Source organism: Lonchura striata, chromosome 4 (genome assembly GCF_046129695.1).
Source record: "Lonchura striata isolate bLonStr1 chromosome 4, bLonStr1.mat, whole genome shotgun sequence".
NCBI lineage: Eukaryota > Metazoa > Chordata > Aves > Passeriformes > Estrildidae > Lonchura > Lonchura striata.
Genome location: NC_134606.1, coordinates 26,952,826 through 26,964,702, shown reverse-complemented (window position 1 = coordinate 26,964,702; position 11,877 = coordinate 26,952,826). Strand labels below are relative to the sequence as shown.

General features: G+C 48.5%; 1 protein-coding gene across 1 annotated transcript; it reads right to left on the bottom strand.

Moving 5' to 3' along the window:
- Positions 1–2,260: 2,260 nt before the first annotated feature.
- Positions 2,261–3,239, bottom strand: GSX2 (GS homeobox 2). The gene is made up of 2 exons (XM_021529727.1): positions 2,783–3,239; positions 2,261–2,601 (listed from the first exon to the last, which is right to left on the bottom strand). The coding sequence occupies exons 1-2, from the start codon at positions 3,237–3,239 to the stop codon at positions 2,261–2,263; spliced, it is 798 nt and encodes a 265-aa protein (XP_021385402.1).
- Between the last annotated feature and the right edge of the window lie 8,638 nt (positions 3,240–11,877).

The window sequence follows — 11,877 nt, the reverse complement described above, 5'->3', positions numbered from 1 at the left end:
GCTTCAAGGTTGGGAAAGACCCACTATGTAGAAGCAATTTAGACACAGGTGAACTGAAGCAGAGAATCAGCAGTTTTCAGATTTCACCTCAGCAAATTTTAGGGGAAAAGGGGACAACCCCTCAGTCATACCCTCCATGAAGTCTCTCAAGAAGGAGTCACAAGGACCTCAAAAGCCTTTGGCTCATTGGTCTCCCCAGCCTGGCAAGTGAGAGGACTGCCACTGGGGTACCAATATCCCCAGCCACTGAGCTGGCATGCTTCTGGCCTCTGTAGTTAGCTCAGGCAGTGAAATAACAGTGGTATTAATCAGTGAGATTTTGTATTTGTTTTTCAAGTCCAGGCTAGAAATATCAGTCCTGCCTTTCCCTTCCTGTCAGATGTGTATGTGCTGACTCTGCCTCTGCCCCAAGCCCTGAAGTTGGTCCAGGCTGTGGGGCAGTGCCCATACCAGGCTCTCTCCATCCTGCCCCAGCCCTGCCCATGCATCTGGCCTCTCCTCCAAGACAGGCCAGCAGTGCAAGTGTCCCTGTGCTGTGCCTGCCTCTCTCTTCAGCAGCCAGGGTGATTGCAGGCAAGTCAATGTGGAGACGTACCTCTGAGCTGAAGCTCTGAAGTTAGGGATAAAACACGATAAATATAAGGATTGTTTCAGATGTTGAAGTCAAAAGTGTATATTGGATTAGTGGAAAATCCATCCAAGGAAAAGGTGAGAGAAATAACATAATGTGCAAAAGGCATTTCTGATTTGCTTATATTGCTTGCTGTATATAAGCTTGCTGTCTGTCAGTACTCAGGAACTAGGGAAAAAAACTGTAAAGGGGGTCATTTGGGACCGACTAGTTCCAGGTCCATCCCACTCTCATGAGCCACCTGTAACTCTCCTGCAAGGAGCTCAGGATGGGCTGCCCAAGGCAGAGGCAGGATGGGATCCGTGGCTGAGCGCTGCCCGACGCAGATTGCTGAGGACTTCAACCGTGCCTCAGCCTAACGGGTTTGCACTCAGATCTTCTCCCTAAGCCTGGTCAGGGTGCCTAATGAAATCAACACCGAAAAGAGCTAACGCTGTTCCGGCGCCTGAGGGGAAAAACAAACCCTGATCTCTGCTTAACATCGACCTGTAAAATAACTTAAACGGAGCTTCAGCCTGGTGAAGGGTCGACGTGTGCAGCCAGCCCCCTCGGTGAGGGAAGAGCCGGAGCTACCAGGCTGGCGGGGCGGGGATCCCGGCACACAGCCCTTCTCCCGGCCCCGTGCCGCGATCGGCGGCCCTGCCAGCGGCAGCCGCTTGTCCCCAGCGCGGTGCCTTAGGGCTGGCAGACGGGAGAAAGCTGTCAGTCGCCAGGAGGGCGTGCCCTGGCTCGGCTTGGGAAGGAACACAAGGCTGCTGGACTCAGAGGACCGGCTGTATTTGCATTCCGGCCGGAGCGGAGTTCCCCCCCTTCTCCGCCCCCCAGCCGTCCCGGGTCACAGGGGAACAGAAAACATGTTCGTGTTAGTAGCCGATGGCTTTTATTTTCACTCTTTACGCAGATCGGACACATATACAGCGATGCTTTCACCGTGGGAAGGACAAGGACTGCAAAGGAAAGCACCTTGCCCAGCCAGTGCACCTTCGCTGCTGCGACTGGGCTAACACTTCAGGAGAGGAAGGGGGAGTCGGGGGGGTAAGAGGAAAAAAGTTAAATTCTCGTCTGATTTCATTTATTTAAATAAATATAAATATAATTTTTATATAAAACTATTCACAGACAAACAGCCGTCCCAAACCCAAATGGGCGATCATTATGACTTTTCTTATTTTTGTTAAGAAATCCGTCCAGTAGGTTCTTTACAGGTTTTAATTTGCTTTTCAGGTTAGTTTTTTGGTTTTTTCTCTGTCGCCTTTCGGCTTCAAATGTGTTTCTTTTTTTCCTTTAAATTGCCTGTGGGGATACAGAGGAAGACACCCTGGGCTATGCGAGCCTTGTCCCATGTTACATTTTTGAAATGAGCAGGTGCTCTCTCCTGGGGTTACATAAATAACGTTTAGGTTGACCTCCCACGACTAAAACGTTTGCATTCCGAAAAAAAAAAATATATATATACACTTCTATTTCTATTACTGCGAATGGATGACAATGAAACCTCCGCGGCGGCGAGGGCCAGCCCGCTGCAGGTTAGCGGGCTGCCGTCCGTGGGCAGCGGTGCCAGGTAAGTCGCCGTGCCGCCACCTCGCTCCGGGCTGGGACCCGGCGGCAGGAGCGGAGCTCCAGCCGGGCTCATAACGGGGAGATCTCTTTATCCTCGGTAGCCGATGAGGGGGATAGAGACTCTTCATCCTCTGACCGGGGGTAATGCCCCTGGCTGGTGCTGCACTTGCAGCCCCCGTGCGTGTTTCGCTGGGTGCCTTTGCCTTCTTTCTTGTGCTTCACCCTCCTGTTTTGGAACCAGATTTTCACTTGCTTCTCAGACAGGTTCAGGTACGTGGCTATCTCGATCCTCCGCAGCCGGGACAGGTACATGTTAGAGGAAAATTCCCTCTCCAGCTCCAAGAGCTGGGTGCTAGTAAAAGCAGTCCTCATCCGTTTCCCATTTTGAATTTGACTGGATTCGGACCCTCCTGGACGGGAGAGAAATACGAACTTCAGCGGGACAGGGAAGAGTGGGAGAGGGAGGCGAGGCAGACAGACAGACAGAGAGAAGACATTCCCCAGTAGCTTTCCGACCCGGGACAGCCGCTCTCCCTTGGCGACACCCCTTCTCCCCCTGCCCCCCTTCCCCGGCGGCCGCAGGGCTCCTACCCATGCCGAGGCAGTGAAACCTCCGGGGGTCGCTGACGCTGTAGGTGGTGGCGGCGCAGGCAGGTGGGTGATGCGCAGGGTGTCCCAGGGCGGCGGCGGCGGCGGGCACGGCGGCGGCGGGCGGCGGGTGCTGCGGCGGGTGGTGAGCGTGGCCGCTCCGCGGGCAGCACTGGGCCTCGCCTGCGGCCGCGGGGAACTGGCTCTTGAGCAGAGGGATGGCCCCGCCGGCGCCGCCGCCGCGGGACGAGTGCAGGTGCGAGGTGACACAGAGCGGGCAGACGCAGAAGGCGCCGCTCTTTCGGGACGGGCAGCCCGGGCCCGACACCGACATGACGAGGGGGGAAGGCATGCTGAGAGGGATGAAGAAGTCCTGGCCGTGATGATGCTCAGGAAGGGACGGAGCCGGCCTCGAGGAGTCTTTGATGATTAAGGAATCGACATAGAAGGAGCGTGACATTGCGGAGGGCTGCGAGGCCGGGGGCGGCTCTCCCAAAGTCGGGTTTTCCTGCTCGGCCAAGTTGCCACTGAAGTCCTGGCGAGTCGAGAAGGTGCTTATGTTTGAGAGCTGAACAAAAGGGTCCCTGGAGAGGGCCGGTCTTAAAGTCCCCCCGCCTGGATCCCCTGCGCCGGGGTTTTATATCAAGTATTTAAACACGTGATGGCTGAAAGCCCCGCAGATCTAAATCTCCCCGGCTTCCCAGGCCGGCAGGAGAGGCTGCCGGGGGGGACCAAAGCGGGGTAGGGGAGGGGGGCAAAGTGTGCGTGCTTGCTCGTTGCCCGATGACTTCACTCCTTTGCCTCCGCCTCAAATAAATTATAGGAGCAGAGAAAGCGGGGAGGGGGCGGCTGCTCCGCGGCCCCGTCACACGCCGCGCTCGCACGCATGTCTCTCTGTCAACACACCCGGGACGCTGGGGATAAATTTAATCGGAAGGAATTTCTGCTCAGGGGTTTTCCCCAAGGACAACGCTCCTTTCCCTCACCGTGAGGGAAAGAGAGGTGAGAGCAGGTAATGCCCTGAAACACGCGGTTCAACTCCGCCCCCCTGACCCCCAGTAAAAGAACATCCAAAGGGCCGTGGATCCCACAGAGGCCTGCGGCCAACACCTTTCCCCAGTCCGGCCCACTCCCTGCACTCAGGACTCCTTCAGGAGGCTCTTTCTGCATCAGAGGAGCCAGGTACACAAGCAGCCATGGATATAAGGTTAGGGATGGAGCGCGTTTGTGCGTCTATGCATACGTACGCACGCAGGGTGGGTTGAGTGGCTTTTTTTTCTCCTCGCCCTTTTCACCTCAAAGGAGTCTTGCCAAATTGGCAATTACTGCAACGGACAAAGCCTTCAAATATCTGGACACTTCTCAGCCAAACGGTATCAAAACGGAAAACTTCCAAGCGAACTTCCCCGGCCTCTCCAGGACCGCAGTGCGTAGCGCTAATGAAAAGCGAACATGTCAGGGAGGGATTCTTTGATCTCCACCAAGTTTGCTGAAGCAATCATTCAAACTAAAATTGGATAAACAGCTAAATACGGTCGGTGGCTCGGAAGCATTTCAGAATGCATTACAAAGCCAAGGTATTCGCAGCATATTACGCGATTTTCCAATGACCTGTTTTATGGGAGTTTAAGAAGAGACTTATCGTTAATAGAAGGACTATCGCGTGCTTGTTTAGTAGATGCGAAGCGGCGTTTAAAACAGAGTGCGGATCCCATCCCACTTGACACGGGAAAGGGAAGTGACAATTGTGCTCTAAAGCAGAAAACACAGACTATGCCTGATTGCCGGAGGCTAACCAGAAACTCGGGAGCCCAGCAATAGCCGAAACGTGTTTAGAAGCGGTTAGTGCAAGGGCCGGGCCGCGGGCATCCTATCATCCCTCCCGCACACCCAGTCTCCCGCTGTTAAACCCAGCAAAATAAAACCGCCTTCTGAAGGAGCCGGCATTTTCTCGCCCGGGAACTCGAGCCTTGCTAAGAGAAGGGCCCGGTCTCGACCGTGTTGTCCCGTCCTCATCCCCATCCCCATCCTGCCGCGGGCAGTGCCGCTGTGCAGGGACCGGCTTTCCCCTAGCCCTGCTCCCCTTTTCCCCTCGCACCTCCCCGGGCAGGCACCATGCAACAGCTTTTTTAGGGACACCCTGCACTCGGTGATCTGAGGATTTATGGATAGCAATTAAAGTTTTATGAATTGCAGCTGAGGTCTGTTATGTGGCTATTTGAATGTGATTAGAATTCAATTAGAAAGTGTTTACCGGCCGGCGGGGGCTCCTGAGTGTAAACAGACAGCTATTCCAGCAATGCGCTAATCCCGCGTCTTGTGACAACAATTAGGGGCTCGCGGGGTTTAGGCGGGTCGGCTCCAACCTCACCTACTTTTCCCCAAACTGCTGCCCAGGACTCAGCCGAGGCCCCGCGACCGCCAGGCCCTGGAGCCCCAGCGACCGCAGCAGCCCGCGGAGCCCTGGGGTCCGGGTCCGCGGGGATCCCCGGGGCTCTGCCTCCTGAGCTCCCGTGGGGCCCGTGAGATTCTAGTCACGGTCACCGTGCACAAACATGGCATATTTGGTTCGGCTCTTCCCGTTTAAAGCAAAGTGTATCTGGAGAAGGTTTGAATTGATATCTGCATTTTATTTTAATTTTTTAAATTAATTTTTCTGTTTTCCTTTAGGAGATACTATTCTGGAAAATGAAAATATAATAGTACAACCCCAAACCTCGATGGAAAAAGCTGTCTGCAGTGATGGAGTGGATCTGGGGAGGGGCTGTCGTAAGGGAAGGCAGACAGAGAAAGAGTCGGATCAAAATTGCAATTTGTAATTGTTATAATAAACCGAACGCAGTGATAAAAGGGAGGGGAAGAGAGAGATCACTAGGAAAAACCCACCCCTGAAAGCCAGAGCAAGAAAAGAAGTCATTTGAAAGCAAAGACATCCCAAACCAGGCGGAATGATGCAAGGCGTGCGCCCACATCACATCGGCCTCGTTACAATTTTATTTTTCAATAATTCTGTCCGATAAAATTTCATTGTCCATTAAGTAATCCCCGAAATGAGAGCTCTTATGAGCCTATAATGAGCTCTAATTGCTACGACTGGGAGAGCCACGTGGAAGGATTTAGAAGGTATTAAGCAGTTGGGTACAGAGCACAGGCTGTTACCTAGCCATTACTTTCATAATTCAAGGAGAAAATTAGTCCTTTTAAGGGAAAATCCTTTGATTCCCTTCATTCTGCTCGGGGTGACAGAGTATAGCTTTGTCTGCCTTTAGTTCAAGACAGTGTAACAAATGAGAATGTAACGAAATTGCCCCCTTTTGAAAGTGGAGCAGTTCAAAAAGAACATCAGAGCCGCTCCCCTGGTCCGCCGAGCGCAGGACTGGGTGCTGGTCCCTCTTTTCTTCCAGATGTCTCTAACACCTTTATGTAGAAGAGATTCACGGCTTAAATGACAAAAGCAACTCTTTCCCTTCCCTCCCCCAACCCCGGCAGAAGAAAAAGCCATGCCCGCCTGGAGAAAGTGCCGGCTTTCAGCCGCGCATCTCCGCGGAGTTCACGGGAGGAGCTGCTTCAGCGGAAAGTGCCGCAGCCCGGGGACATGTTTTAAACTGAAAAACAAAACAAAACCAAACCAAAACAAAAAACAACAACCAAAAAACCAGAAAAATAAAAAACCAACCAACCAAAAAAAAAAAAAACCCAAACCAAACCAAAAAAAAACCCACGCAAAACCTAAAAAAAACCCCCAAAACAACACCTGCAGAGCAGCCATGGCCGCAAACATCACACCGGGGTGACATGCGGTGGGACTAGGCAGGCTGCGCCCCGGGCTGGAGCAGTTCCCGTCCGGGAAAGTCCCGCTCAAAATAAAGCCTTGCGTGGGTAAGAGAGGGGCCGCGGGCTCCTGCGCTATAATCGCATTTATTCGCTACTCTAGCATTGATTTCCTATTAATTTCCAAAGTGATCGGCAATCCCGAGGCTGGCCTTTCTGAAGTGAACGCAATCTAAAGACAGGACTTGCCCCCAGCTCCCATTAAGGCGGTCATTATAAAAGCGTGAACAAGTCTATTAATGTTTTATTGAAAGCGCATCGTTAACTTGTATCCATCCTTTTCTGAAAGTGGCATTGTGATATTGCTGTCTGTGGCACATCTTACCCAATATAGCCCGAGATTTCTCCATTATCTGTAACCAAGCAACACTTTCTGAATACCAAAAATTGAAAAGAACCGCTTAGTCTTCAAGAAAGTCCTCAATAATAGTGGAAAAGAACAAAGATCCAGGAGACAACAAAATGCCACAGGGGTGACTTTTCATGAGCAATTATCTCTCATTAATCAGAAGAACAGCTGCAATATTAATTTTCTCTCTTTCTTCCTCTCTTTTCACAGTCCCCAACATTTGAATAATCATAAATTTTGATTTCATGGAGCAGCTACATTGCCAGCGACTGCCAGCTACCTAGGCAGGGCGCACGCTTTGCACATAGCTCTTATTTTAAGGCTGCCAAAGAATAAACTGAAGAAAAGAAAAGAGAGGAAAAGTCCGGATTGCTTTCCCCCCTCCCTTTGCCTCAGAGCACGGATTAAACCAGCAGCCCCTTCCCTCCACCCCTGCCGCTTTCACTCATGGAAAGTAACAGGCGAAAGTACCGAGTGTCTGCGCCAGCTTCAAGCGTGGGAGTTTCTACAACCTCGCTGTCCATTTAACTTCCAAACATGAAGCCAAGCGTTGTAGATCTGTCCAAAGAGACAATCTTTGGGCGTAACACACATTGTGAGACATCAAAAGGCCTTGGCGTTATGCGCACTGAGAAGCGTATTCAGCACGAAGGGTGCAATGCCTCTCTTTTCAGGGGCTCAGCCGCGGATTGTTTAACAAGTGACGTCGCCGCGGCAAGAAAACTGCGCTCTTCCAAAGATAAGGATGTAACATTAAATCTCGCTTTTTTGGATTTCAAAGAATCTCATTAAGGGCAGGGGCCGGAGGCGGCCAAGCCGGGAACGGGAACCATGTCCCGGGGAAGTGAGCGCTCAGTGCCGCCTGCACTCGCTGCCTGGGGGAACAGGGCACAGTGGAGGCCGAGATCCCACCACTCCTGGAACTCTGCTCATCTTCGGGCATCCGCCTTTCCCTCCTCGGCCCCAGAGGGCAGGGACGCAAAGCCTCTCTCTGGACTGAGGAGAGGAAAGGCAACTTCCCACCTTTCCCCGCAGATGCTGATCCCTAGTGTCCTTCGCTTCCGTGAGAGATTTCCTTTGCCTCCATCCCTGGTCATAAATTACCCCACCTAGAGCTTGGCACAGCAACTCCCTTCCCCCTCCAGGACATGGGGCCGTTTCCGAGGGAATGAAGGGGCACTCCTGCACTCTCTCAGGAAGGACAGGCCCCCGGCTGCCCTGCCTGGGACTGCCGAGCCCCTCTTGCCCCAGTGCCCTCTCGCCCCTTGTGGAGTGGGGGTGGTGGTGGATGGTGGGACACGGAGCTCCAGCAGGAGCGGCCCCCTCTCTCTAGGAAGAAACCTGCTACATCTTCCAACCTTCGGAGAGATGATGCTACTTCACGCTGGTGCTGTTCATAAAGTTACTCATTCCCACGATTAGCAGTAAATTTCTACATGAGTCCTCCAGGGAGACACTGATCCCTTGTTTTTGAATGAGTGCTTCCAAAGAGCTCCAGCAGCAGCCTTTGTCTACTTTTTAGTGCCTTTTGCTTTTACCTGCAGGCCCACAGACACAACCATCTTTCATGTAAAGAGCAGCCAGAAGGCTTAATTATGCTATACATTTTATTTGGAGGGGGAAAGGGGCAAAGTTTTCCCTAAGTCAATCAGGTCTGCTCATATATACGCAAACGTAGGCCTTAATTCTCTCCCTCTTCAACACTCTTAAAAAGAGTGTTAGCACTTTGATGGGTTCCCTTCAATGGGAGCAAAAATCTTTTGTCTGCATCTCCTCACCAGAGTGCCCTTCTATAAGAGATCATGTGAAGAAGACTGAATAAGAAAATATCCAATGAGATTGTTATCCACAGTCTTGCCTGATATTTCTTTGAGTCTGCCGTGTTTCTAGTACTCTTCAGGTATGGGGCAGCATCAGGCCAGACACTACAGGTGGTCTGGGCTGCAGTTTCATTACTGGCTGCTGTTTACAGCTCTAACAGCTAAAACTGCTATAGTTGTTATGCATGATATGTGTGAGAGAAAGCTGTGATGGTGTATCTTTAAAGGGGATAAAGTTAAACCCCTGCAGCAGCCTCAGTGGAGTTTTATGTTGGGAGATAGAGATGAAACCCCAAGCTTATGTTAGTCAGAACAAGGATTCAAAATGCTGCTGCGGACTCTAGAACACACCAATCATGATCTGTTTTGGTTTTACAGTGATGTACCACAAATCAACACAGGATTGATACTTTGTAGTGATACAGGCCCCAATCCAACAAAGAACATGAAATTCTGTGTAATATTAAACATTCTACTCCATTTCTCTCCTTGAAATTCAGACCTCATGAATTTCGATCCTTAGGTGTCATGGTTAAGTTGAAGCATTCTGCCTAATAGTGATCAAGATGCAGTCTTTTGAATTTTCTACCACAGGAAGTACCACATTTTTAAAAGGCAGGTTAACAGGAATGGACATTTAATGCTGCTTGTGAGAAAAATGAAGAGGTCATCAAAAAATATCATATTGTAGGAGCTAACTATTTCACAGTCAGAAAACTGTAAATTTTGAGTTTAATTCACAAAACCTAAACAAATAAAATGGTTATAATTTCTTTATTTTTCCTGTAATGAAAGTATGGATGTGGTATAGTTCAAGAACTGTAGCCTGATGAAGGAATTACTTAAGGAGAGATGATACCACTCCTCCAAATTCAGAAAGCAGACAGGAATACAGTTACGACAGAGTTCCTCAAGGATAAGTCTCAGAAGAAGTTGAAATACTTTGTTTAACTTGCTTTCTTGCCACAGACAATAGGACTTCACTATTCATAGGAAGGAGGTGAAGGCAGTACCTGTGGAGGCTGGAGTGCCATACTGGAAGAAGCGCAGTGATGAACAACAAACTAGGAGCTCCACTGCTGAACGTGACATTAACAACCCAGATACATTAAACCATGTCTATCTACAAAGCATCACTGCAGTGTGGCTAGGTGACAGGTGTGACAGAGCAGAACAGGCAAGGCCATTGCACTAAGGAGACAGAAATACTGTGCCTGTGGACTCTGGAGCATGTCAACCATACATGGAGAAACCCACGTAGATGGTCAAAGCCCATGACACTGTGCATGCTCATCAGTGATGGCAGACAGATTTCCATGTCCATCTCAGAAAAAAACTAGATCACAGCACATCCAGTGAACAGAGCTTTAAAAGCATAGTATCAGAGGAACATGGAACCTCATGAAAAGAGAAGACTCAGAGAGAGGAGACATGATTTTTTTTTATACCAGTGAGGTAAATATCCACAAGAGAGAAGAGCTACTCCATCTAAAGAAGAGTATTATCATAAAAACAGGTGGATATACTCTGGCCATGTAGAAATCTAGCATGGAAAAAAAGGCAAAAAACCCCCTTCTAACTATGAGAGAAATAAGGTTCTGGAACTCCTTGTGGGATTTACCAATGGGAATATGTGAAATAGAAGTAGTTTTAAGAGAAAACTTGACACATTTCTGACTGTTATGTAACAGTCCCTGATATGATGAGACTTTTTCTGAAGACACATACAACTCTGCTTAACATCCATTTTGAAACAGTACTGACTTAATTCCAAATTGTTGATTATTTCAGGGAATATGTTGTCTAAAAAATATGCTGGATTTGTACTCCTAAAACCTAAGGTCCACAGAGTGCCTAGAGCAAGTGTGGAAGTAGTGCTCTGCTGTATCCTTCCTGTCCTCTGCCCTGTACCATCCCTACTCATTGCCTGTTCAGTGTTCTGCCTCTGCTCCAACAGAAACTGTTGTTCTTGTTTGGGTTTTCACTCTGTTTTTACATTTGTTGTTACAATGTGTAATAAAAGCCATACGTGTCCAAGTAGTCAGGTTTTTTCATATGTCAGAATTGGTCAGATTTTGATACAATCTGTAAAGCTCTACAAGAAATAAACCAAATCCTCTCATTTTTTCAGTTCCATTTTCACAATATAGTCTTGGCTTTGCATGAGTAGGTGTTATGGGAAAACAAGTATCTAATGCCTGTAGCTGGAAGCAGCTCTTTATCACATTCATCTTTTTACATGTGTTTTTATCCTCAATTTAAAATATAGGAACAAAACCAAAAGTTTCAGGAAGCAGAGTCTGAGTGACTAGGTTACCTCTACAGGCTAGAGGTACCCTACTCCTGCCTTCCTATGAAGAAAGTAACATTGAAGAAGGACACAATATAAGCATGTAAAAATGAAATAAAAATGAATGTTTTTACTAAAAAAATATAAAAAAGGTTTTGTGTAGTCTGCTTCTTCTTTCTCATGAATACCTTGTTCAAACTTGTATTTGAAGCCTTCTGTTTGAAAAATCATGGAAACAAAATAATTGCACGTGTTTTATGACCTTGTCTAAGTATATTAGTTCAACGCTTATTTAATATGCTATCATATTGAGGCTATGCCAAAATATAATAAAAAAGAATGATAGATGTCTTGAAAATAATTGTATAAAGTTAGTAAAAAGACCCCAACACATTAAAGCAAAAGAAACTCCCCAAAATCAACCAAATAATCTAAAACAGTATGAAGCCTCTGAAGGAGGAAGAAGTGTTGGAACCTAAACTGGTAGAAGATATAACCAGGAAGGTATAAGTTACAAGTTTATTGTGCAAAAAAATTACTATGATACATTGACCAGATGAAAAAACATCAGTCAAAAAGGAGTCCAAAGTTTTAAGAGTAGGTCAGACACAACTGTGTCCACATTAGCAGTCTGTGTTCTCTCTTTTACACTTCAGCTGAGCCAAGGAATGAATATTCCTATTAAAACATGTATGTGTCTGGAATACAAGTAACACTACAGTGTATAAGAGGTGTGGCTGTCTGCACTCTCAGATGTACTAGGACAGACTAGTTACAAGTCAGAAGATGGAAAGCTTTGGGTAAAATA